At 45.2% G+C, this 27,854-nt stretch overlaps 1 protein-coding gene across 2 annotated transcripts in view; it reads right to left on the bottom strand.

The window, feature by feature from the left end:
• Window positions 1–15,152: 15,152 nt before the first annotated feature.
• The window catches only part of RCAN1 (regulator of calcineurin 1), an 88,170-nt gene continuing 75,468 nt past the window's right edge, over window positions 15,153–27,854 (bottom strand). Inside the window, exons 1-4 of one of the 2 annotated variants that reach the window (XM_019730258.2) lie at window positions 24,206–24,484; window positions 21,421–21,594; window positions 19,444–19,603; window positions 15,153–16,907 (exon numbers count right to left, since the gene is read on the bottom strand). In XM_019730258.2, the coding sequence (XP_019585817.1) occupies window positions 16,735–16,907; window positions 19,444–19,603; window positions 21,421–21,594; window positions 24,206–24,295 (597 nt within the window). In that variant the 5' untranslated portion in view covers window positions 24,296–24,484 and the 3' untranslated portion in view covers window positions 15,153–16,734. Of the gene's footprint in view, window positions 16,908–19,443; window positions 19,604–21,420; window positions 21,595–24,205; window positions 24,485–27,854 lie in introns of those variants that run through there. The other variant, XM_019730257.2, reaches the window with a different exon arrangement.

Genomic DNA, 27,854 nt, shown 5'->3' with positions numbered 1-27,854 from the left:
GCAAGCATCAGAACCAAATTCAGATATAGCATGCGTGTTGGAATTATTAGACTAGGAATTTAAAACAATTTTAGTTAATATGCAAAGGGCTCTAATGGGAAAAGTAGACAACATGCCAAAAAAAGATGGATAATGTAAGCAGAAAGATAAAAATTCTAAGAAATAATTTTAAAAAGTCTAGAGATCAAGAATGCTGTAATAGAAATAAAGAACCCCACTGAAGGGCTCCTTAGTAGATTGGACATGACTGAAGAAAGAACTGCTGAGCTTGGGAATATATCAATAGAAACTTGCAAAGCTTAAAGGCAAAAGGGAAAAAGACTTTAAATACCAACACAAAATATCCAAGAACTGTGCGACAATGACAAAAGGCATAACAGATGCATAATGGGAATACCAGAAGGAGAAGAAAGAAAGAAATGGAGGAAATATTTGAAACAACAATGACTGAGAGTTCCCCATACTAATGTCAGACACCGAACCAAAGATCCAGGAAGCTCAGAGAACACCAAACAGGGTAAATGCCAAAAAAAAAAAAAAAAAAAAAAATACACCGAGGTATATCATATTCCAACTGCAGAAAGTCAAAGATAAAGAAAAAATCTTCTAGAAGCCAGGGAATGTGGTGGACCTTACCTACAGAGGAGCAAAAATAAGAATTACATCTTACTTCTTAGAAACCACACAAGAGAGTGGATTGACATACCTAAAGCGTGGAGAGAAAAAAAGAAAAATTATCAACTTAGAATTTTGTATTTTGCAAAATTATCCTTCAAAAGTAAAGGAAAAGTAAAGACCTTCTCAGACACACAAAAATTGAGGGCATTTTCCTCCAGTAGGCCTGCCTTGCAAAAAATGTTCAAGGAAGTTTTTCAGAGAGATGGAAAATGATATAGGTCAGAAACTCAGATCTGCATAAAGAGAGGAAGGGTATTGGAGTCTGGGTGAGTGAAGGTAAAATAAAACATTTTTATTATTCTTAATAGAGATAACAGATAACAGTTTATTTAAAATAATTATAGCAACCATGTAGTAGATGATTATAGCTTACGTATAGGTGAAATGAATAGCAATTATGATATAACGGATGGAAGGAAGAATTAGGAATATTTTGTTATTATAAGATACTTGCACTACTCATGAAGTGATATAGTGTTACTTCAAAATGGACTTGGATTAGTTGTAAATGTATATTGCAAACTCTAGGGAAACCACTAAAATAATTCAAAAAAGTGTAACTCAGATACTAAGAAAGGGGGAAAATGGAGTCATAAAATACCCAGTGAAAACCACGAATGTAGAAAAAGAGTGGAAGACAAAAATAGGAACAAAAAACAAGGGCAATGAATAGCAAACAGCAAAAAATATGGTAGATAGTAATCCAACTGCATCAATAATCACTTTAAATGTCAATGACCTAAACACACCAATTAAAAGATAGAGCTTGTCCAGGCAGCCAGTTGGCTCAGTTGGTTAGAGCGCAGTGCTCATAACGCCAACATCACTGGTTCGATTCCCACATGGGCCAGTGGGCTGCGCCCTCCACAACTAGAGTGAAAACAATGACATGACGAGCTGATGGGTCCTGGAAAAACACACTGTTCCCCAATAAAAAATTTTAAAGAAGGTAGAGATTGTCAAAGTGGATCAAAAATCAAGACACAACTATATATTGTCTACAAGAAATTCATTTTAAATATAAAGATAGATATTAATTAAAAGTAACGGAATGGAGAAAGATATACTATGCTAACATTAACCAAAAGAAAGCAGAGCAGACATGATTTATGACAGTATGTACACATGCTATGATGTGATGAAAATAACACTTCACCTCTGTGGTCTTCCTCCCAACAACCAATAATCCCAGTCTTATCATGAGAAAAACATCAGTGGGGTGTCCTACAAGATACCTCACCAGTCTTCCTCAAAACTCTCAAGGGCATCAAAAATGGGAACATCTGAGAAGCTGCCTCAGCCATGAGAAGTCTAAATAGACATGACAACTAAATGTAATGTGGGATCCTGGAAGAGAAAAACAGGACATTAGGTAAAGACTAAGAAAATCAAAATAAATTGTGAATTTTTGTTAATAAAGTACCAATATTGTTCATTAATTGTGACAAATGTACCATACTAATATAATATGGTAATAATAGGGGAAGCTGAAGGTGAAGTATAAGGGAACTCTGCGCTATTTTCTCAATTTTCCTGAAAATCGAAAACTTTTCTGAACAATAAAGTCTATTAAAAATTTTTTAAATGAACAAACTGCTGCTATACACACACAATAATAACATCGATTAGTGTCTTCAATATAAAGTTGAGCAAAAGAAACCAGAAACAAGTCTACAAACTCTATGATTCCTTCCATACAGAGTTTTTAAACTGGCAACTATGGTGAGAAGTTAGAAAAGTGTTTCGTTTGGAGAAATGGAGCAGATAGTTACCAGATGATGTCATGGGAGGCGCTTCTAGAATAAGTGTTCTGTTTCTTGACCTAGTTGGTGCTTACCTGGATATGTTCACTTTATGAAAATTAGTTGAGCTGACACTCATTATTTGTGTGCTTTTCTGTACAACTCAATAAAACTCAATGAGGAAGGATGACGAGACTGCATGAAGAATGAATCAGAATTTACCCACACGGGTAAATATAAAAAACTATGTTGAATTTTAAAAAGCAATTTACCAAATACCTAAAATATACTTGTGGGGACAGAGCCAGGGATACAGTTTCCAGGCTCTTGGCCTCACGCTAAAAGGTGCTGGCTCAGGTAGTAAATGGCCGTCAACTGTGATTGGATGGCCATCAGCTGTGGCTAGTTGGCCGTCAGCTGTAACCAGTAAGCCATTGGCCACTAATATAACTGCCATGGCTACGCTAGCAGCAAAGTGGGGGCTAGCAAGAAGATGGGGGCTGAGCTAGCAAGAGCGGATTGCAGTTAGCAAGGGGAGTCGGTCAGTTGGCAGAAAAGCGGACAGCAGGTCGCGTGTCGTGTGAATCCAGCCTCCGGTGAGACTATAGTGGTGTGACTCCCCTACCTATGGCTCCATGGGTGTTCCTTTTTGGCCTCACCATATCCTGTGTTCTTGTGTGGGGAGTGGGAGCTGAGACCCCGCATGACCCCGTGTGACAATACTAATTTTTAAAATTTCCCATCAGTAAAACAAACCGTATCTTGCTTACAGACTAATAAAATGTAGTCTAAGTACAAAGACACACACAAGACTGTAAATAATAAATTCATGATAACAGTTACCTCTGCAGAGGGAGGAAGGTAAATAGAATCGAGAGCAGTGGATAGAGGTTCTCACTTCTACATACAGTATTTTATATACACGCACATATATCTATATATAATATCTGGAGCACATATTGCAAAATGTGAAGTTGTGATGCAATTGGGTTCAGCTACATGGGTAAACATGATATTCTCTATTCTTTTTATAGTTTTGAAAATATATATATGTATTTGTGTACACACACACACACACACACACACACACGTACACCTATGAGAACATGGAACGGTTTAGCAGAATTGGCAAGTACTTTGTGATCAATGCTTGGCCTCCATGTTGCAGAGGATGAAAGGATCCATAGATCCTTTGCAATATGGAAACCACTGGCTTTTCTTTAATCAAGAGGAGTTCTAACTCAAAGACTAATGACCTTTGCATTTCACCAGCCCCTTGTTAACATCACATCTTTCATGAAATGTAATCTCAAAGTCTCCTGGAAGATAAATTACATCTGCTGACAATGCTCTTCAGAACCACTGGGAACAGTCAAATCTTGGAGGTCAAGGAGAAACCAAACCAGCTGCTCATTCATTCTCTCTGCAGCATGGATCCAGTCCTCACATGGTCCATGTGTGATGTGACGGGCTTGAACTAGGCTGGTTGCAGAGGGAAGACAGAGAAACAAACAGATCTGAGAAACTTTTTTTTTTTTAGCTTCCCATTTTTAACTTCTCTGTTACTTTCTTTTTTTTTAAGATTTTTTATTGGGGAAGGGGAACAGGACTTTATTGGCAGAACAGTGTGTACTTCCAGGACTTTTTTCCAAGTCAAGTTGTTGTCCTTTCAATCTTTGTTGTGGAGGGTGCCATTCAGCTTCAAGTTGTTGTCCTTTCAGTCTTAGTTGTGGAGGGCGCAGCTTAGCTCCAGGTCCAGTTACTGTTTTCTAGTTGCAGGGGGCACAGCCCACCATCCCTTGCGGGAGTCGAGGAATCGAACAGGCAACCTTGTGGTTGAGAGGATGCGCTCCAACCAACTGAGCCATCCGGGAGCTCAGCGGCAGCTAAGCTCAAGGTGCCGTGTTCAATCTTAGTTGCAGAGGGTGCTGCCCACCATCCCTTGCAGGACTCGAGGAATTGTACTGGCAACCTTGTGGTTGAGAGCCCGTGCTCCAACCAACTGAGCCATCTGGGAGGCAGCTCAGCTCAAGGTGCCATGTTGCGGGGGCGGAGCCCACCATCCCTTGCTGGACTCAGGAGTTGAAACGGCAACCGTGTGGTTGAGAGCCCACTGGCCTATGTGGGAATCGAACCGGCAGCCTTCAGAGTTTGGAGCATGGAGCTCTAACCGCCTGAGCCACTGGGCCGGCCCTGAGAAATGTTTTGAGGCGCAGCTGTCAGAAGTTGCTAAATGGCTCTGATTAATGTGGCAGAGCCCAGGAGGTGAAGAGAAGTCAAGTTGGTCAGCTAGGGTTGATGTGAGCATCTGTGGGAGTCTGTGCCAATAACAGGTGAGGAGGCTAGAGGGGGGATGGAAATCAAGAAATTTATCTTCTGAATATGTGAAGTTTGGAGTGCCTTTCAAAGTCCAAGTCTAGAAGGGGGCTCTTATATTGAATCTGGATGCTTCTGCCCCTTCATGAGGAGATGTTTGCCTCTCACTATTTGGTGTGAACACTAACGCCCGTTCTTCTGAAAGATGACTTAAAGATCGCCGAAACCTAGTGTCATGCGGGATGTCATGCGGGGTCTCTGGTCCCGCTCCCCACATAAGAATGCAGGGTATGGTGAAGCCAAAAAGGAACACCCCCGGAGCCGTAGATAGGGCAGTCATACCACTATAGTCTTGCTGGCAGCTGGGTTGGAGACACAGGAAGCAAACATCCGCCAGTACCCCAGCAAGGGGTCTTCCTGCACCCCAGTCTCTCTGGTGGCCGGGCGAGACACACACCCAGGAAGTAGGATCCACACGATCTGCAATCCGCTGTCCACTTTTCTACCTACCAACCAACCAACCAAACAACCAGTGCAGCCACGGCAGTTCTATCAGAGGCTAATGGCTAACTGGTTACAGCTGATGGCCAACCAGTCACAGCTAATGGCCATCTACTACCCGAGCCAGCGCCTTTCCATGTGAGGCCGAGAGCCTGGAAACTGTTCTTTGGGATTCTGTCCCCACACCTAAGATCAGAGAGAAGTAGAAAAGGATGACCTTGAGCAAAAGTGACGAGGTCGAAGGCCCTCTTTAATCCTTCTTAATCTCCTTCGCTTCTTCTTAGTCCTGCAGCCCCAACCCCAGACCAGGCCTAGAGGGCCCTCACCTGGATCCCCCAACAACCTCCTACCTGGTCTCCTGGCCTTACTCCTCTCTCATCCACCCTCCACAAGCCGCCGGAGGATCTTTCAGAACCCCAAATCTTACTATCCTTCTCCCTACAATGTTTCAAAGACCCTCCTCCCCCCACCACTATTTGCTCAAAGGCTTCATTCCAGACTCCCTAGTAACACACCAAAGATCCCTTCACGTTCTGCCTCCTGCCAGCCGTTTTCACCTTTGGCTCATCCTGGGGGAGTTTTCACAATGCCCAGTGGTTCTCCTTTAGTCAGTCTGGGAGGGATCCCAGGTATCCGGATTTTCAGTTCAGTTCCTCAAGACCTGGTGACACCTTCTTGAACTATTTGCAGATTTCTGTGGCTCCGAAATAAAAAAATATTTTGTTTCTCAGGTCGTTCCATTGCAGCACAGAGTAGATTTCAGATAAAGATGGAGGTGGGGATGAGGAAAGAAAAATGGGGGAACCTGAATCTGGGAGGGCGTTTGTGAGAGCTCAAGACACAGCAGCTCCTGGACTGGCCCAGACTTGGAGCAGCCAGCGACCAGCAAAGGGAGGGCCAGGCCGCCTGGACTATGGGAGCTCTTCTAGAACTGGGCTTGGAGGACCATCCTCCCCAGGTGGAACTTGAGGACAAGGGTTTCCAGCAGGAAATGAGGACAAGCACCCAGTGGTCTGGGAGGACATGCTCATCCCACATCTTGGTATTGTTCTGAGGTAGATACTCAATTGTCTGAGAAAGAGGATGAGGCAATCCTATTGGTTTTAGGGCCCACAAATAGGATTCAGGACTCTGAAGCTGGATGGAGGTAGATGAGAAGGTTTATAGTCTCTGAGTCCAAGTGGCATGGTCAGTGAGCATATGGGAATATTAGAGAGCAAGCAGAGCTCGTGTAATTGTTGGCAGACAGAAGAAAGCTCTAAGTATGTGGGCCCCGAGCCAGTGCCCAGGAACAAGCCCAGACACAAGAACCCTGAACTACCATCCCAGCCGCCGGTCTGCGGTTGGCATGTTCATGACTTCTGCAGGCCAGAGATGGCAACTACTACTCTCCAGTCCACATACAGCTCAGCTACACTCTGCGCTCCAGAACAGTGAGCTCCATAATAACCCCGAACCTCTGTAAGCCCCAGAGGTGAACTCCCTCCCCCACCACCCCATCACAAATGAGCACAGCCAGGGGGCACAGAGATGAAAACCAGCCTCTCCTGGAAGCACCTGAGGAAATCCAGGCCTGGATTTCCATGTTAGAGCATGTAGCCTCCACTGAGAAAACAGCCCCTATGAAATATTTTTGTGTCATCTGCTTTGCCTTAGGTTCCATTGTCCACACAGACGTGGCCTGCTTGCCAATGTTTGGGGTGATCTGCGTCCATGCAGAGTTAAAGAAAGAAGAATCCAGTTGGGTTGTAAGAATTTCATCTAACAAATACTGATTGAGTGACTATTTCATGGTAAGCACTCTGCCGGTGGCCGAGAAATCAGAGACAAATAAATTGCAAGAATTGGCAAATGGGTTGGGGGTTGGAAGGGAAGCCGAGCACTGCAGTCCAGTTCAGGGTGGTGAGCATTGTGCTGGGGACACGGTGGCTTTGCAGGAACCCGGAGCAGGGACACGTAACTCTGTGTGGTGGGACAGGTGGGTGTCAGGCAAGTTTTCCCAGAAGACATGATGCTTGCAAAGGGATCTGGAGAATGACTGGAAGCTGGAGAGTCAGAGAAAGGCATTGCAGGCGTTGCAGCCCCAGAAGGAGGGAAGCATGGCAGCAGATACCTGTGTACCTGCAGTCTCTGTGGGAGGTGAGAGAGAATTCCAGGGTAGGTGGATACACGCTGGGAGACTGAGTTTGGACTTCGCACGAAGCTGAAGGGAAGCATGGCGGTCAGTCATACACGTTAGAAAGCTCACTCTGGCGGTGGTGTGGGGAACAGATAGGGGAGGCTTTGCTCAAATACAGTGAGAAAGGATGAAGGCCTGGAGGAATAAAGTGGCTCTCGGCTTCCAGCAGAGAGGCCTGTCCTAACGACAGAAGGGAGAATGACCAGGACTTGAGAAGTGAATTAAGTGGGGGACAGAGGACCCTTCCATGGCCCTAGCTGGAGTCACTGGGTGGACAGGGTTCCCCGGTCACTGAGATCTGGAAATGTGGAGGGGAAATCGATGTGCCCAGCTGAATACGCAATTCTGGAGTTCCTGGGAGAGGGCTGGGTGGGAGAGTGTGGGCCCACGTAAGCGTTTCCAAACTTCTTTCCGAAAGAAGAAAGACACATCTGTAATGGTGACAGAAATAAACACACATCTGCGTGTCAGCCTCAAATATCTTTCTTGGGGGACTAAATGATGGCCGAGAGAAGGGGTCTCCCAGGATTCCCCTTGCCCCGGAGAAGACCAAAATCAGTGACGATGAGGAGACTCTGAGAGGCGATATGTGGCTTAATACAATGCCTTTGCCTTAAAACGCCACTGCATCACAAACCACGTGAGAGGTGGGAGGGCCAGGTGGGAGGGCCAGCGACTTCACAGCGTTGGCATGCATCTGAAAAAAATTTAAAAACACCTCCTTCAGCTTTTAGAATGTTTTTTTGTTGTTGTTTGTTTTTTGTTTGTTTGTTTTTCTTTTTAGAACAGAGACTGCATAATGACACCACCACTTGGAATTATCCACCATCTTTCTTTAGAGTCATTCGAGGAGCCAAACACTTACCTCGGGTTTAGGTTAGCCAACCTGTTCAACTCATGCTTTTGGTGTTTCAGGAAGAACACCTATGAGGTAACTCTCTTGGAAGGCTCCAAAATAATCCAGTGTTATGAAAGAAAATGTTTTTTAAAACATGGGAAATACGCAAAGGGCGAGGAAGCAGCCATTGGACAGCTTTCTAAGAACATCCATGGAAGTGAATATAAATGACAGAAGATGCAATGCAAGTAGAGGTCTTTCTTCACCCTCTTTAATGATACACGAATGTATTCACCCAAGTGTTCTTCTCACACATAGATTTAGGTAATTTTCTTGACTATGGCACTAATCTAAAGGGTTTATGCTTTGCTAATGGTACAAAATTAGTTGGGAGAAGATTTCAACTGAACTCTTAATTATCCATTGGAGTAGCAAATCACCCCGAAACTTAGTGGCTTAGAACAACCACCATTGTATTCTCTTCCACCACGCTGTGGGTTGACTGGCTTCAGCTGGCAGTTCTTCTGCTCTGTGAAGTTGGCTGGGGCTACAGTCTCTGGAAGCTCTATTTTGCTAGAACATTCCACGATGGCTTCTTTGGTCACATGGCTGGTATCTTGGTGGGCCTCCTTTCTCTCCACAGAGAGGTCTCATCTTCTAAGGCCTCTCTGCATGGTCTCTGTCCACAGGAGGTAGTAGGACTGTTTCCAGAGCAGCTGGCTGCCAAGAGGACAGCAGCAGAAGCTGCCAGGCCTTCTTAGGCCCAGAGTAGGTGCAGTGTCACTTCAACCATGTTCCATTGATTAAATCCAGTCTTCGGGCCAACCCAGACTCAGTGCGGGAGCAGACTTTGCCAGGATATGAATGCTGGCAGGTATGGCTCCTTGGGGCCATCTTTGCACACTGGCTGCCACAACCTACAGTGCAAGAGAGGCTGTGTGGTATGGTGGTTAGAGCAACAGCTCTGGAGTCAAAAACGCGTTGTCTCTACCGCTCCAGTAGTAGATGTGACAATGCAGAGTAAGATATAAAATAAGACCCCATATTATGTGCTGCCTTGACCTCCAAGGGAATTGGGGGGCCTCGAATGCCCTAACCACAGGTTCCCCTCCCCACTCAGCTCCTGTGGATGAGGTCCCTCTAGCCAGGTGGCCCTCCCTTACAAGGGGACCATGCTCATTCCTGCATATCCTGAGTAATGGAGTTCAGTTCCCTCCCAGCTCCTGGAAGTACTCAAACAAGCCTCCTGTGACAACCAAGTGTCACCCCACCCTCTCGATCACCATAAAACCTGCCTCCCACAGCCCTGCTTGTTCACCCTGTCCTTAATGTGACACCTGTGTGGCCCGCGTGGCATGCAGTGTCCCCTCCCCTGGGCTGTGAGCATATGTGAATAACCTGCTGTTGATTTCCTGTGTCCTTTGTCAGGTGTTAGCCGTCCCCATAAGGATCTGTCCCTCAGCAAGGGGTGACGAGGAGGTGATTGAAATAGGTGTTCGGGTGCTGCAATGAAGGGTCCACAGCCCAGGAAGACAGGTGGGCTCTGGAAGCTGAAAAAGGCAAGGAAACGGATTCTCCCCAGAGCCTCTGGAAGGAACCAGCCCTGCCGACACCCTGATTTTAGACTTCTGCCCTGCAGAACTGTGAGAGAATACGTTCATGTTGTTTCAAGGCACTACATTTGTGGCAATTTGTTACCAACAGCCCTAGGAAATGAATACATCTTGTTTATCTTTTTCATGGCATTGCTCATCTGAAATTATTTAATTTATACGTTTCCATCTAATTCCTCTTACTAAGCTCGTGAGAGAGTGGGCACTGAATTGGTCCATTTCATCACCTCATCTCCAGCTCTGCCAGCAGTCACTGGGACATCTGGATGCTTAATAAATAGGGTTTGAATGAGCGTGCAATGGAATATTGCAACATTGCAGTGGCCAGTGGATGGCATTATCTGTGCTTCTATTCTTCCATGAGTTCAAATAATCATGGGAAGCCTGATTTTGAAAATCATGATCATTTTCTTTTGTGTATTTTACAACAGTGCTCTATACTGAGAGTATCGTACCCTTCAAAATAAAGCAAAACCAAACCAAACCCACCCAAATTCATAGCCACATCTTTTTGTAAATTCACTTAGGAAGAAGCTTACTGAAATATAGTTATAAACGCATTTGTTAAAAAGGAGACAAGAAATTGAGGTTAAAATCAACATGGGCCAAAGCATGCGGTACAGGGATGGTTTGAGGCGAGGCCAGGCCCATGTGGGGCTGGCGGCTCCCAGAGGCTCACAGCCTGCCGGGAGGTGCTGGCTCTGTGGTCTTGTGAGCCTGGCCCCGATGAAGAGGTCACCCCTTCCCTTTGAAGTCAGACCCTACATTTCTGTATTAGTATTCTATAGCTATACAACAAATTGCGACCAGTGTCAAAGTTTAAAACAACACACATTTATCACCTCAGTTCCCGTGGGTCAGGAGTCCAGGTGTGGGTTGGCTGGGTCCTCTGCTCAGCGTCTCTCACCAAGTGAGACCACCTTGAATCAATGTGTTAGCCAGAGCTGTGGTCTCACCCAAGGCTCAGGGTCCTCTTCCAAGCTCCTGCAGTTGTGGGCAGAATTCTTCTCCTTGCAGTTGTAGGACAGAGGTTCCCTTTTCTAGCAGGCTGTTGGCGGGGACTGCTCGCAGCTTCTAGATTAGGCCCCTGCCAGGTGGCCTGCCTCTCACAACCCAGCCGATTATCTCTTCCCAGCTTCTTGTCTCCTTTAAGGACTCTCCTGATTAGGTCAGGCCCACCCAGGATAATCTTCCTTTAGATTAATTCAAAGTCAGCTGAGTAGGGCACTGAGTTCTATCTGCAAAATCTCTTTTGACATAAAAATACAATCGTGGAAGTGATATCCCATTATAATCACGGGTCCTGCCCACAGTTAAGAGAGGGGTTTATGTAGGGCTTATTCACCTGAAGCGGGGGCATCTTGGGGATCCCCTTGGCCATTCTGCTTACCACAACCCCTCAACCCAAACTCACAACTTTGTTCTCATCAATCCCATCCTCCCCAACCGTGGCTAAACTTTCACTAAACCCTGAGAACACTCTGGTGGCTGGGGACAAAGGATCTATCTCTTTGGACCAGGGACGCCCACCTGCTGAGTCCCCTTACCTCTCCCACATGACCTTGCATGACCTTCCCTGGTCACCTCTCTGCTTCCCTTTCCATTTTCCATATAACTTCAACCTCCGCCTCAGAACATCTTGTCCCCAATTCACTGCTGTATTTCTCTCCTCAGTGCTCTTGGGGTGTGTACAGCTCAATACAGGCAGCAGGGGGCGCTGCTGGCCTCGGCTGGTGGGCAGCCACATCTCAGGCCCTGGCTCACCTTCCTCTCTAGGTTGTCAGGGCCCCGCACTAGGAGGAGGTAGGCTGTGCTTATGTCTGACGCCTTCTCTCTCGCCGCCCATGTCTCTGCAAGGGATCCAGGCTGTCCCAGGTGGGTGGCAGAGTGCATGGACAGGGGACTCACACGGCCAGGCCCTTGTCAACGGATGAGTGAGCCTCCATCTCTTCCTGTGTTCTGGGGGTGGGAGTGAGGAGAGTTAGGAGCTGAACAGTGCGTCATTGAAGAGGAGCCTGGACTGCCCCTTCTCTCACTCCTTTCTTGTCTCGGAAGGTCCCTCAAGCACATTGTAATGTCCACATCATCGTAAGTGCTTCTCTTCAGGATGGTCTTAGGAACTTGACAGAACTCTTGTTCCTCCTGAGCACAGTTCCCCTGAGTGAGCTCCAGGCCACACCATTCTGCGTCCCTCAGGACTGGCCAAGGGACGTGTCTGTTTGGTGCCACACCTGGGCTGTCTTGCAGTGGCAGCCAGCTGACATGGGCCTGCGGGTCTCATCCCGGAAATCCTGCAGGGCAGCTGTGAGCATGTTTCCTCCTTTACATTTATTTCCACGGTGGCATTTCACTCACTGTGTTGATGGATGTGCAATGCCAGTGTATGACATTATCTCTGCTTCTACTCCCTCTTTCATGCTTTCTGCAGCAGCCTGGAAATTTGTTGTATTAAGGCACTGAGATTCTTAGGGCTCTACTCACTAAGGAGATGGGGACATGCCTCATTCGTTTTCATTCTTCCTCTGTGATTTCTCACTCCTCTGCCTCTGAACTCCCTGTCCATCCATCCACCCACTTATCATCCATCCATCCATCCATCCATCCATCCATCCAACTTTTGTTGAATGTCAACTGTGAGCCGCAGGCTACCAGGAATCCTGCCTTCACTTGACTTAAGTTCTAACAGGGAAGACAAACAATTTCACAATTAGGCTAAACAGGCATTACGTATTACAACAGGGGAACATGGGACACAATGGGAAACTCAGCAGGAGTAACTGGGAATGATTTTCAAGGGGAAGGGACATTAATGATGGAGCTTGTAGGACAAAAAGCAATATGTCAGTTAATTATTTCAGTAATGTTTATTGAGCACAGCAGGCTGGGCGTAGTGATAACTGCTAGTGATTCAGACAGAGGTGAGTAGGACAGACGTGGGGTGCATATCATTGTGGAGTCAGCCTTGGCTGGGCCATGGGGCCATCGGCTGGGGCAGAGGGAACATGCATAATGGCGCACAGGGGGAAAAAGAACATGATGAGTTAGAAACATTGACCTTTCCACATGACCAGAAGATGAATGTCAATGAGGAAGGAGACCCCGGTGACCTTGGAAGAGGGAGCTGTGAGCAGTGGCTACAACTACTTGGCTCTCATTCACTGTACAGAACGGTCATCAAATCCCTAATCAGAATCTTGAAAGAAAAAGAAATGCTGAATGTAGACGCCGCGTCTCAATCACTTGCAAATCATTTCCTTCTTTCATACACATAACCATGATTAAAATGACCTTTCACGAACAGCAGGGAGGGAGTACTGAAGAAGATGAGGTATGTGAGAATAAAATCCATCTACCTGATTGCCATATAACTTTTGTTGAGTCACAAGAGTGAGAATTTCAGACGTGAATTAAAGATTGCCAGGAGTGGAGGCATACTTGAAAAAAATGCCTTACAGTTCCTACTTTAGAAATCAGAAGACCAGAAAATCAGGGAAGAAAGAATGTATTTCTTATTTATAGTCTAACTTCTTCCCAAATAATTTTAAGATAAATGACTTATGTAGTTTCCTTCCAAATTATTGACCCTTAGATGAATGTTACTTGATAGGCACTTGATATAGTAAGTAAACATTCCACAGAGTTCTGTAAATGCTGGTAAGCAGGACATAACTTAGCTGCCAATTCATTTTTGGTCATAACATCTCCATATAGTGTACTCGATCCTTTGAAATTTAATATTTGATAAAATCTATTTACTTTGTAGTGAGTTCTGTACATTTCACTTAAAATTATAGCTCTCTGAAAACCCTAGTCTCCTGTGGACACCCATTCATACAACATCCTGGAACTTCCAAATCCTAAATGCTTGCTGACTGCAAACCAATGTTTATAACCCGAGGACTAATAGCTGCGTGGAACGTTATTCTTCTCTCACTGTTCACCACCCCTCACGGTATTGTCATGTACGAGGACATTTGGCAGGGAGGACCTTCTTTTGCTGGATGTTCCTAAGCTACTTACCATCAGGTCAGAAATATAGTCTATCAAAATGTATTTAAGGAACACATTTGATCAATGGCAAAGGATGTGTTCTGCACAATCTCGCCTGTTTTGTGTCTGTTGTTTTGCATTTCACTGAGCCCTCTCCTAAGCGGGGCCAAAGAAACACTTGAGTCCTGGGCACGCTCCTGATTTGGGCCGTCCTGTCCATCACCCTGGCACCCGGCGCCTGTGTGCACTGGCTGCCACACATACCCACCACAAAACAGCTTAGACATCGTCTGTCATGAGTGAAGATACGCATTGACTGGTGATTTCTACTCCAGGGTCTGTTGGCTTCACTGGACCACCCACCTCTATTCACCTCATGGGAGTCTGTCTGATTTAACTGACAACACATTTCAGCCTTATTCCAGGGTTATTTATGAGACAGGATCTGGGCACACACACTTTGTAATCCACTTCTATCCATCACTGGGCTCCTAGCTATTCGAACGGATAATAAATGACAGTCCCCCTTCCTCCCTACCCCCAGGTCATCAGTGAATCTGCTCAATAATCAGATTCAACCAACCCGACCGAAAGTGGATTTTCCAACATGTTTAACCCTCAAACATATATGGCTTTAAAATACATAAATGCTGTTGGGAAATGACAGGATGCTCATCAAAGGAGAAAAGAGGAGCATGTGATTTTTCATAGAAAAACACCCAGTGTGAATCTTGATCAAGGTGAATGTCATTTGCGAGCTAGAATTCAGCAAATAAATAGTGAGTTAGGTAGGCAGGCCTGGTGGCAGCTGGCACAGGAAGCTCCCCACCCTTTGTAGTAAGAGTTCCCAGGAAAAGGCTGCCTGAAATTCAGACGGAAGGCTTACAGACTTTCTGAGCATAACTGGCCTTTGTAATTTAGTATCGTCCATGGGCACCTTTTCTAACAGGAAGGAGAACTCCTCAAATTAACAATCAAAAACACTGCTGTGTAGTGGAGGGGTTGATGGTGAAGGGGGTTTTCATCGCAGTGTCATCTCCCCAGACAAAGGAAACCCTCAGACTTGGATTTCAGTTCCGTGCATTTCCCCCTTTACTAAGTGATGTGTTAGAGTGGCTGACCCCCACCCCCCACCCCCTTCACTGTTAGAGTGGCTGACCCCCACCCCCCACCCCCCTGACCCACAGCAAAGAATTAGAAGTTTCTAAACTCCAACTGATGAAGGAAAGTGTCCTTGTGAGACTGAAGAACTCAGGGTTCCCAGATCGATCATTAGACATAAAAAGACAAACAGATAACTTTCCCACAAAGGGCATATTGGGTCGATTTATTATAGAATGCAATTAAAAAAAACTATGCTGAGGCTGGCCTCTCCAGTTTAAAAGCACTTAACTAGGAACACTCGAATAGCGATGCAATGGTCTGTCCCACACTGTTCCACCCCCTACCAAGTACTGTAAACAGGGTTTTGAGAACAGTCAGTCAATTCCTTGATAAGAACAACCAAACCTATTTGCTTCTTAAAACCATCTTCCAAATTTCCAAAGCATGCATTGTTCCTGGGAATCAGGTATTTCAAAATGACAAACTTTGTTATGGTATTTTAAGGCCAAAATATAATACCTATTTACCAGACATACACATTACAACTAGAAAAAAATTACAAACATTAACCTAGTGTAACAATTCCTTCAGGAATTAATGGGGGAAGGCACTGCATCTCTCCTTATATCACCACACATCTACTATCCACTTCACATGCTTTGAATTCGAGGCCTGTCAAACATTTTAGCGGCGTTTTTCTACAATATACGGTTCACAGGTAGGTTGACACAGCTTACACTAGTCTTCCACGGCCGTATTTTTCACCCAAGTGCACAACAGGTATGAACAGATGCTATCAGCTTTATTTACAAGTTTATCTTGATGTTTTAGTGGGGTTAAAAAAAAATCAACTATCTTAACCAACAATTCTCAGGAAAGGCTTTTGGCTATGACTCATCATAAACCACCATGTGAAAGAAATAAATGAAACCGATGTCCGACCCAAAACAGCCAAACTGAAATAGTCTCACCCACTAAAAGTTGGCAGTGGAACTGCTATTCTCTGAATTTTATAAGCGAAACCCTACATGGGAATTTCAGATTGAGTTCTTTTGGAAAAGCACAAGTTTTCTGTTGTACCAGACACGATGTGGAGTGAATGATTCCAGGTAGAATTCCACACGCGTGCTGTCGTAAATCTGGAAAGACGATCCAGTTTCCAAATGCTTCTCCTATCTTCCCACAAGATGTAAAACAACACGGGCATAACTCTAGGTACGAACAAAGATTAGTTTTGAAAATCAGTAATATACATGCACAAACATTAGAACATGAGGAGGGAAAAATGAAGCACTACAGTTTCCACACTGCATGATGTTCTCACAAGCTTTCTGCACCAGACACGTCGTGGCTTCACGTGGTGCCTCTTCCCACCAGGAGTGAGAGTCTACCCGGGAAGGCTGGTTAGAATCACAAGGCTCTCCCCAGGCCCATTGATCAACCCGCCTTTGGCAAAAACAGAACTTACCAGAAAAAAAAAAAAAAGTACAAAATACTAGTGTTATCGGTTTTCTCAAGACCTCCCCTAATGTCCTTGTGTGATCACCCCAAACTCAGTGATTGGCCCAGGACATTTCCAGGGGCCACAAACATTGACTGATGGGCAGTATTGGAACCAGGAGGCAAAACCTGATTCTCTTCTGAGCAACGTGAACTGGAATTTCCACCACTGCAATCACAGCTGCCACTTCAAAGTCGTGACCGGCCACTTTCGCAGTAAAAGATTCCTCCCCATGAATATGATGTAGAATACGTCTTCATCCAGGTGCCAGCTCAGCTTAAGTGGATGGGCGTGTACTCCGGCCTTCGGGTCTGGATAATTTTGGGTTTGGGTCTCTTCATTCTTTCCATCTCGTCTTCTTCCTCGTTCTCCTGGTCGCTCTCACATACGTGGACCACCACACTGGGAGTGGTGTCGGTTGCAGCGTGTAATTCATACTTTTCCCCTGGGGAAAGAAAAGAATTGCAGGGTAAGTCCGGCAAGAGCCAGAGAGAGGCAAAAAGCAAGAGCAAATGGAAAAGCATGAAGGGGTCTGCTCGGCCAGGCTTCTGTGGACATTCCGTGGGGACTGCAGGACAGACCACACACACTCTGGGTAGGTGTTTCTTTGGTGGCTCGTTACATTTCTGACCACAGCAGCCGTTTCCATGTAACAACTATCAACCTGGAACCAGGAGTGTCTTGTTGCCCTGTGGCAGCCTGAGTTTTACCCTGTTCAGTCAAGTTCAGCTCACTCTGGGCCAGCAAGGGTAGGGTGAGCTTTCTGCAACTGAAAAGTGGTCGCAAAGCTCTTGGGTGCTGGTCTGGCTACAGGAGGAGTCTGCACCCTTGAAGCTGAGGGAGGCTGTGTGGCCAGTGGCCAACACTTGGGCTGTCAGCCTGTCACTCAGTACCCGGTGCATATGGGCATGTCCTTTGCCTCCCTGGGCACCTTAGTGTCCAGTTCTGTAAAATGGGGTGATAAAGGCATCAACCTGATGGCATTGACTGCATGTATATCACTTAGCCCCTGGCATACAGTACACATGCCCGTCAGTGCCACCTAGTTTTATTACCTTTAAAAACAGAGCCTCGGTCGTTCCTTGGAATGCTGGGAGCAGAAAAGCTAAGGATCTTAAATAGGAGTAGGAGGGTTTGCTTCAGCTTGCTCTGCCCCTGGAGGGCCCAAGGTGGGCTCCCCTCTCCCCGAGTTTTATGCCCTCTTCCCGAACCCCATTCCAACTGGAAGGAACAGTAAACAGGGCCTCCACCTCCTGCTGTTCTAGGTAGGAAGCAGGAAGGCACTTTTAACCATTAAAAATGACAAAAGTGACTGCCTTCTCTATCGCAGTGGTGAAACTGGGGTGTTATTATAACTGCTTTGAAAAGGTGGAAGAGCCTCACCTGTTTTGGGAGAGGGGGGAGAATTATGGGGGAGGGTCAGATAGCTCACTCGATCTCTGGTCAGGATGCTCTGCCTACTACTACCTCCCAATCAGTCACAACCCAGAAGCCTGGGTGTAGGACCAGATTTACAAAATCCTTGCAATCTTGTTGGCTGCAAAGCACAGCTGAAATATGAACTATTATTCAAAGTAATTGTTAAGTAAACAGAGGGAAAATTGATTTTGTGATGTCTAATTTTGAAAAAGGCTTCTCAGATAAGCCTTCTGCAAAGGAGTGGTAGATTCTGGAATGTGAAGGAATTGGTTGCAGCACTTCTTGCTTCTGGAGCGGTATGACACTTGTCTCCAGTGGAGACTCCATTTCCTCCCTTTTATGAAGCTCAGGGGACCCCAGCCCATGGCCTTGCTGATGCACCTTGGTCAGGGTGTGCCAGGAGGGCATATGCTTCCTCAGACTGGCCATTTCCACCTTGACTTTCATGCCATGAGCTAGTAGTAAGTAACGTGAGTCTTGATTCTTGCTTTCTACCACAGAGGAAATTTCCGACGGGGTGATGTTTTCAGAAATGTAATCTTTTCAATATGAAACTGCTGATGGTCCAAGAAAATAAAACCCTGCGCCCAAAGGAACATCGGATTGCTGGTCAAGGAGAAACAAGGAGTGGGTGGTCTCAGCATTCATTCTATTTGCTGCACGGATAGGGCAAGAGTGGGGCTCAAACCTCTTCACTCCAACACCCTGCATACCTGACTGCTCACCCAAACTCTCTATCAGACAGGACGGGGACCAGCAACATTCTATTGTTTCTAAAAACCACAACCTGAGCGATGCCTATGGGCCAGGCAGGCACTGTGGCAAGTGCTTTCTACAGGACGACCTCATGTACTGCTCAGAACTCCATAGGGTAATTAATACCCACATTACGGAGGAGGAGCCTGAGGCCAGAGTACCTGTCTCCCCCAGTCCTCACAGCTTGGTCCCTTCAGAAGACTGGAACCTCTTTCTCTGGCAAGCTCAGCACGAAAGCACCCCATAGGGCCCAGAGGGGGCATGCGCGGCTGAGCTCTTCCTTCTGTATGATCTATCGTTCTCCGTTCTCTTGAACATTCAAAAGGACAGGTGAAAATCAGATGAATGGGTGGAATTATTGTTACTGAAAATGAACATTTTAAAAAGGGGGGGTTGGTTTTCCCTCTCCCAAGTCCAATCGTTCATCGCCACTTGGAGCGAAAGGACCTGGGGTCTTGAGCCACCCACGCAGACTGTGCCCAGTGGGTGCGGGGGTGGAGTCACGTGAGGCCTGCAAGGCGGGGTCACGGTGTTAGGCCCTCACCACCAAGTACAATCCGTCTCGTACACCTCCGTCAGGAATGAGGCCAGGAGCAGGTATGCACGCCCCCGGCACGAGTTACACGGATACAGAAGATGCAAATAGAGAGAGTTCACAACACACGCTTGCATCAGTGAAACGAGAGCTGAAAAGTGCAATCGGAACTCCACCGTTCCCTGATTCAGATGAGCGGCTGCGTTCTTAGGCCGTTAGCACAATCTCTCCGCCTCTCCCTGCCCCCTCCCCACCTGAGAGCTCTGCTTACCTGGCCCTAGCTTGGAGATAGCGTATAAAAGATCATAATTTATGACGGGAGTGGCGTCTTCCACTTGTTTCCAACCAACCGGAGGAGAGGCGGGAGGAGAGATCAGAAACTGCTTGTCTGGATTTGGGGGAGCCAGGTGTGAACTCCCTATGTGCAGAGTCTGAGGAGAGAAATGAAACGAATACGGACAGATGATTCACGAGGGCAGACCTGAAGCAACAGCATATAATGCCAGGTTACAGAAGGCAGCAGTGAAAGGACAAATCCCTGTCAGGCCGGCAGAACGCTCGCAGGTCAAGGATGCATCGTAAAACGGTCTATAAAGGGGGTGGGGGTGGGGGTACAGGGATATTTGAACTCTGGTTATGATGCAAACATGATTACAACCCCCTCCCAGGCCTGGGACTCATAGGCACAGGGGCGGCAAGCAATTATTCTTGACCTAGACTGACGGAAAATTAACAGATGGTTTTTGTATAAATGGAAAAAACAAAGCCCCTGTCATCCAGGTCAGAAGGGATCTAGAAATCCCTTTCTCCCAGCTCCTCATATCAAAGGCATAACTGAAGCTCCAAAAGGCTAAGTAACAGCTCTAACGTGATGTTGTTTTTATAGGGGGGTAAAGCAAGGATGGGGACCCAGGACTCCCACCCACCATGCTCTAAGGCTTCCCGCCCAGTGGCAGCCCCCCAATTCCCTCCCTCGGGGGCTCTGAATCAGATGCCAAAAGCAAGGAAGGAAAAAACATCCACCTTCCAGGAGATAAAACAAAAATAATAAGGAAAAATAACCTATGATCCTAGTTTTGGCTTAAAAGTTGTACGAGTGATTACAGGGCTGCCCAGAGAGATTTTATATCAAAACTTACCAGTTGGGGTTTTATTTGTATTTTTAACATCCACCCGCCCCCCAAATTTTCACAATGCATTTACTTTAATAATCATAAAAAGTGGTGGAGGAACGAAACAATTATTTAAGTGGAAGCTCACCAAATGCAGAAAAGAGTGTACTCATAACTAAGGGGCCAAGGTCAAAGCCTGTGCCTCGCCCCACCACTAGGGGGCAGGGCAGGACGTCCCAGCTCTAATTCACACTTGAAGAGCCGGCCAGTCAGCCTTCTCCCAGTCAGGTGGCCTCTCTAGGGGGTCTGCTTCCACACTGGCGTGGGGGACTCTGAGCCCCGATGGCCCGGATGGGGGTTCGCTTTAACCAGGGAGCAGCTTCTGAGAAGCTCCTTCTCCTATCCCGCCAACCTGTGAGACCCCTGTTACATTGTCAAATGGAATTTTGTGAGCTGCCTTGAAGGTGGATCACCTATCATGGAAGGTGGGGAGCTGGAAGGCTGGTGAGCAGGAGGAAAAGCAAACCCACCCACAATCCCCAACTCCCAGCCCTGTGAGTGCCCTGGGGCCAGGACCCCTGCTACCAGGAGGATTTCCGATCCTTTGCCACCTGACTGATTAATCCACATTTTTCCTTTCAAGCTGGGCCTGGCAGTCCTTTGTTGATGTGCACGGCCGCCTTGCAGACTACCAGTTGTCCCCCCAGGGAGCAGGCTGCCCAGGGCCTGCACAGAGCGGGGATCCACTATGGTCTGATCTCCCTAGGAAAGGAGTCACTAGCATGGACCCTCCAGCAAATTCATGGAAACCCACAGCACACATCTTAGGGGTCCAGAGTGGCCACGCCCACACACTGCACTCTACAACCTTCCAGAATGAACAAGAAAGGCATTCTTTCTCCCATCAGTACTCAACCCAGGAAGGCCAGGAGTCATTTCTGAGGTCACTCTCAAATAAACCCTGATGCTTTCTTAAAATAGGTGAGATACTGAAATTTTAGAGGATGAATTTTGCCTGTCTCAGGATGACTTCTTGGAGTTTTAAATCAATGTATAACATTATCATTGTATAAGTTACTTTTGATAAAGGTGGGAGGGAGAGGGAAGAAGCATGCCTATCAACGAGCTTGACTCACCTGAGCAAAATATAATTTCATTTCCTTTCCAAGAAATTCAGTCTTATGTAGCTGGAGTCTGGCATCTGCAGCAGATAAGGGGTTGCTGAAGTTTATTCTGACACGTTTGAAGCTTTTAAAATACTGAAAGGTGATATCCTTGTCGTATGTCCTAAAAAGGGATTCAAATTTGGCCTGAAAAACAAAAATAAAAGGAGATAAAAATTACCTGTATATGACCGTTGACTAGACGACTTCATTACATTTCTTACTGAGGAAGTGAATCAATTATTAATGATTTCAAGAACACCTAAGTTCTTAGAGAAGACAGAACCAGCCTTCCCCTCTGAGGAGATTCTGCTTTCTTCCCTTTTATTTCTAAAACAGATGATTTTATAAGAAAGGAAGAATGCATGATTGATTGGCTAAATTCATTTAATAAGCATAACAATTACCAGTACTTAAACACTTATTATACTCACAGAAACATTCTTTTCAAAGTAGAACGAGCATTTCCAAGGAGGTGCACTTTAGTCACTTATCACCCCTCTGGCCTGACAGTTCCTATTCCAGTGACCTTTCTCAGTCTAGTGAACTCCATTCCCACCCCTCAGCTTAGGACGTTGCTGTGTACATCAAACATTTCTTTAGGGCTTAAAAGCACTGGAGCTAATTTGAGAAAACCATTTTTATTGAATTGGAAAGCAATGGAGTTAATAAAAAGCCTTTCATTTCTTAATGTAAAGGAAGTGTTTTTAAAAACATTCCCACTGTTGTTCTGCCACTCAATCTGTTGCTTTTTTACTCTCTAAAATAACACTGATTTTTTAAAAAAATGAATAGACTGTAAACAGACACATCTCTGCATGCTGGCTTTAATATAATATGGACAGATCTAGCTCTGGTGTGACAGGGGCTAGTGAAAATTACGAAACACCGTGAGCTGTTGGAATTGAAATGCCCGAGTTCAATGATTGCACGCTGAGGTTCAGGAAAGAGCTCATCCGCCTTCTGGGAAAGGTCCGAGGAGAGCCCTCCTGGGCTGGGTCCTGGGCTGGGGGTGCCAGTTGGAGGTGTTGGTGGGAAGGGAGACACTGGAAGGCCATTGCAGTCCCTCAGGATTCCAGCCAGAGAGGGAGATAATGGGCAGTCAGACTTGGAGGAAGGTTATATGGACTTTCAGTGGCACAGGAGGGTGGATGGGTCAGCGTGCCCTCTACACAGGCGAGGGGTACAGAAGAGGAGGCGGGACCCCCAAAGTACCTGGGAAACCTATGGAAAGCACCGTGTTTCTGCAGAGGGGAGAGGGGATTCCGAATGAGAGAGAACATCTTCAAGAATATTCAGTGCCAGGCAGCAGGGAAGGCCTCCTGATATGTGCTCCCCATGGCTGCGTGCCGGGCAGGTCTGGTGTCCCCACCGCTGAAGTGTCTCCACCCAGGTGGCTTGCTAAGGGGCAGTGGGAACAACCACAAACTTTCTCTCTTGGAATTCCCTGGCTTTTCCTTAGGTGATGGAAATCTCTGTGACTTTCCCATGAGGGCTTTTGCAGGGGCAAGAAATGAGAAGGAATACAGAGCAGAGGCGTCACATCTCTGGCCACCTGTGGCTTTTTTCTCCACCTCTCCAGAGCGTGGGCAAGTTTCTGGCATAATGGTGCCTGCGTAAATGTGGAATCTCGCATGACCTCATCAATAGGCACTGTGACAAACTGTGTAGTTTTGAAGTTACGACTCATAATTTCGGAGAGGTGACTTTGATGAATATTTTTAGAATACAAGTCAGGGCTCAAGACCAGAACACAAGAGAATGTGTGTTATCTTAAATCCATGTTACTATTACAGCGTTCTTTCATATGTTCTAATAACTGATAGCTAGTTATTATAGTTGTTGAATGGCATCTCTACTTAACTAAATCAGCGATTTTACTCACATAAGGCTTATATTAAATACATGTACTTTTAAGCACAGGATGTGCTCTAATACCGAGTTCAAAAACTATAGCCCCAGCTGGCAAGCTTGGTACACGATTGTGGAGTTAAATTTGATTTAAGAAAACAACAACAAAAACCCTCCACACATCCCAATATAACTTCGAGGATAAAGCATGTAACACAAACACCAACCCCCAAACAGCACATACAGATTCATTCATATACAACATTGTTAAAGATCAATTACATAGCTGTGTAGGTACTGATGAAAATCTTACATCTTAATCAAAAGAAGAAGAAATGCATAGTAACGAAAATTACTAATTGTATTAATTACCATCAGTGAGAGCTGCTTCCCAGGAGGTACACTTATCTCACACTTACGTTATTTATCCAGTTTTATTATTTGCTATTGCTGCCTTTTCTCCAGCTACAGAAATCTGGAAACTTGGGGACAGGCCCCTGTGATGACTGCAAACATACAAATACCTTTACAATGTTTATTTCCTAAGATAAAATCAAATTATTCTGAACACTAGATGTCAAAGCGAAACATTCTATTTACTGTCAGAAAAGACCTCCTTCTAAAAAGTTTACCCAGAATGAAAAACAGAATGCCAAAGGTCTGCCTTACCAGTTGATCAAGGAACCTGGATGTTTTCAAACACTGAGAGCTTTAAAAATCCCTTCACAGTTAATCCCCTGGGAGATCGCTTTTGATTTTTAAGACTCCAAGTATTTTGGATTTATTTCAAAACCTCCAAACCCACGAGAGAGCCACATACCACCCCCCTCAAATATTTCAGTTAACAGTCCCAATTCACGTAATGCTTTGAAAACTCTCAAAAGTCACATTATATTAGAAGCCTTACCCTGGTTTCACTTTCGCTGAAGATATCATCACTATTTGCCACACAGGCAATCAAGGAGCTAAAACTGTAGTTAAAGTTTCTAAAGTGCATCTCGCTTTCCTACAGCAAAAGCGCTAGAGACTCACGCAGTCAAGCCCGGAGTGAAGTTCCTTTACAAGAGGCTGGAGTTTCTTTCTCGAGCCAAGGCTTATAAAGCACCGAGGTCCAGCCCCCTGGGAAAAAAACCACAGCTTCCAGCGCGTCCTGTTTGGACAGCAAATTCCTGAGTCAAGTCCTGCATGCTTGCCGGCAGACAGGGACAGAGTGTAAGTTTCTACTGGAAAGAGGTGACGTCAACACCTTAGTCATTTTCCCTATGCTAATTAACTTTGCTTGGGGAGGATGGAAAAAACGGCAGAGGTTTGCTTTGCAGCTGCTTTATCAACCCCTCTTGCAGCATAGTTTCCACTGGTAGTAATTCCATTCAGCCGCTCAGACACCATGCTCCTGGGCTGAATGGGACGACCCTTCTTAAGATGGAAAATGTTACAAAAGAAAAAGGAGGAAGGTCTGCAGCAGTAAACAGTAATTAGCCTCCAGGGAACTTTCAAGGCTTTGGGAAACCTGGAAACCAAAGTCTTGGCAAGTTTTCTGATCCCTGTTATTTCCTGAAAAACAAGCAAAGTTTCATATTGGGGTATTAGAGAAAACATCTGAAATTTGTCTTGGTCAATGAACTCTGTTTTTAAAGAAAAAAGTGGAATTCATTTTGAAATACAGCTTTCCCCCAAAAAATGAATGTCCTAATTTCCACTTGTATTTATTCCTCAGGCAAGAGAAGCGATCCTCAAGCAATGCCAGGATTTTCATTGGAAAACTTTATTATTATAATTTGAGAAGTAGGAATCTGCAACACTTTGATCATTTCCTCACAGCTACTGAATTCAGAGAAAGCTACAAAAACATTTTAGAGAATCTAGTGTCTGAAGCTGAGAAAAGAAACATTAAGAGGTCATCCCGTGTTTAGACTCAAAGACGGAAAGTTTTTTGTTTTTTTTTTAAATAGGAAAGGAAGAAGTGGAAAGAATGTACACTACAGTTGAAAAGTTAGTTCAGCTGGCCTTTTTTCAGGTAAGATGTCTGGTCTGGAGAAGCATCCTGGGATGGCAGGACGCCCGTTCTTTCAAAAGGCTGCAAGTCTTTGAACTTCTAAGCACTTTACCGGTTTAGATCCCTATGGCAGTCTGGGTCCTAGGTCCTCGCCCAATTCCATTATCACCTAAAAGCACTCAAGTTATTTATAAAGACATTCTCTGGTCTAGAGACACACAGGGACACCTTATAAGTTTCCAAAAGTTAAATGGAACCCTACCATTCACATTTAAAGATTAACTTCAAAGAACCATTAAAGTCAGCCAATAATAAAACGAATATATACAACAGGAAAAAAACAAACGAGAACATTAATCCCTCCAAAAAAGGAAAAGCGAACTCTTCTTGGATGAGTGAATGCTGCTTAATTTCAGAGCACGGTGCCATATTGCCAACTGCAGTTATGTAAGAAACCAGTTATGGTGTTTGCTTTGCCAAATTACCCGTAACTCCCTACCTGCAAAGATCTAAATGCATATATTCTAAAAAATGTTTGGAACACAAACAATACAATATGCATCAAACACCAAGGGGAAATGGTCACAATGGATGGTGCTTGGCGACGGGACTGTGTGCTTGGATGTGCTGTGTTCGTTTCCTCAGGGCACATACAGACTTTGGTGGTGCTGGTGGTGGTGGTGTGGGTGTGGGAGGTGTTGGGGGAGGCTAAGGGGAAAGGGAGGAGGAGGTAGGGGACACACAACTGCATTCCACTCCATAGGGGTTGGGGACCTCTCTGAAGTGTCTTCCCTCCCTCAGCTCCAACCCCTTCCCCTCCTTTTCTCTTTCTCCTGGAGTCCACTTTGGCAAAATGAGTTGAAAGGCGATCAGAGGAGACTAATTTCACTGTCTTCTTTGGTAAAAAGATCATGACACAAAGCTCCAGTTCAGTTGTGGGGGCAAATATGAAACATTTCTGTTCCTTTGAGAAAACAGTCCTGCACTCACCCGAATTTACAATGTTGGTTTAATTATATGGATGAAAAGAGAAAAAGAATAGTGAGGTATTTGAAGATTGTTCAACTGTCTTTGCTCATAGAAATAAATGATAAAAGATTGACCTTTCACTAGGCTGCCCAAAAAGTCTAATAAAACATATTCTGTAGCTGCCTTTGAACTGATTTTAAACGCCATCTGAATCAAATTTAGTGAACTGAGTGCTTCCATTTTTACATCAGGGAAAGGGGTTCAAAATGGTGGCCAACTGTAGGAAACCTGGATAGAATGCTTTTGGCAACAATCACCAGGCCCAAAGGGTACCAGGGCCCTATGGCAGGACAGAGGGCACCTCGCGTTCACCAGCGCAGGCTTCCTCAGCTACAGTGTGAGAAGTATGGAGCACATTCGAGTTTTCAAAGTGTGCCAGGCTGAGTACGTGGCTCCTTCATGGCATTCCAACACCCTAGCCTGCCAGGGGCACAGACTCCAGTCCCTGTACCCAGAGGTAACACTGCTTTAAACTCATCTCAATTTCCCTTCCTCTTCTAAGCTGACAGCTTGTGTTAGGGATGCCGCTCTTTGACTCCATGTCTATTACACACGAACTTGGATTTCTAAACATTCTACACAAAATAATTTATTTTGTAAATAGTGACTTATCCCACCAAGAATAAAAATGGACCCAAAAACAAGTATTAAAAAATTGAATTTCAAAATAAACAAATGGGACTATATCAAACTGAAAACCTTCTGCATAGCGAAGGAAACCATCATCGGAATGAAAAGACAACCTCCTGGATGGGAGAAGATATCTGCGAATGACAAATCCAAGTAGGGGTTATTATCTAAAATACATAAAGAACCTATACAATTCAGCAACAAAAACCAAACAACCTGATTTAAAAAATGGGCAGAGGATCTGAGTAGACATTTTTCCAAAGAAGACATACAGATGGGCAAGAGGCACATGAACGTATGTTCAAAGTCACTAATTATTAGGGAAATGCAAATCAAAACCACAATGGGATATCACCTCACACCTGTTAGAATTGCTATTACCAAAAAGACAAGAAATAACAGGTGTTGGAGAGAATGTGGAGAAAAGGGAACCCTTGTGCATTGTTGGTGGGAATGCAGATTGGTACAACTGCTATGGAAAACAGTATGGAGGTTCCTCAAAAAAATTAAGAATAGAATTACCATATGATCCAGCAATTCCACTTCTGAGTATTTATCTGAAGAACACAGAAACACTAATTTGAAATGATATCTGCTTCCTATGTTCACTGCAGCATTATTTACAGTAGCCAAGACATGGCAACAACCTGTGTCCATCAATGGATGAATGGATAATGAAGATGTGGTACATATATACAATGGAATACTACCCAATCATAAAGGAGAATGAAATCTTGCCATTAGACATAACATGGATGGACCTTGAGAGTAAAAGGCTAAGTAAAATAAGTCAGAAGGAGAAAGACAAATACCGTATGATTTCACTCATAGGTGGAATCTAAAACAAACAAACCAACCCAAGCCAAATTCATAGATGTAGAGAACAGATCGATGGTTACCA

The sequence above is a fragment of the Rhinolophus sinicus genome, linkage group LG01 (assembly GCF_036562045.2).
Source record: "Rhinolophus sinicus isolate RSC01 linkage group LG01, ASM3656204v1, whole genome shotgun sequence".
NCBI classification, from domain to species: domain Eukaryota; kingdom Metazoa; phylum Chordata; class Mammalia; order Chiroptera; family Rhinolophidae; genus Rhinolophus; species Rhinolophus sinicus.
This window is presented reverse-complemented; position numbering and strand designations above follow the sequence as displayed.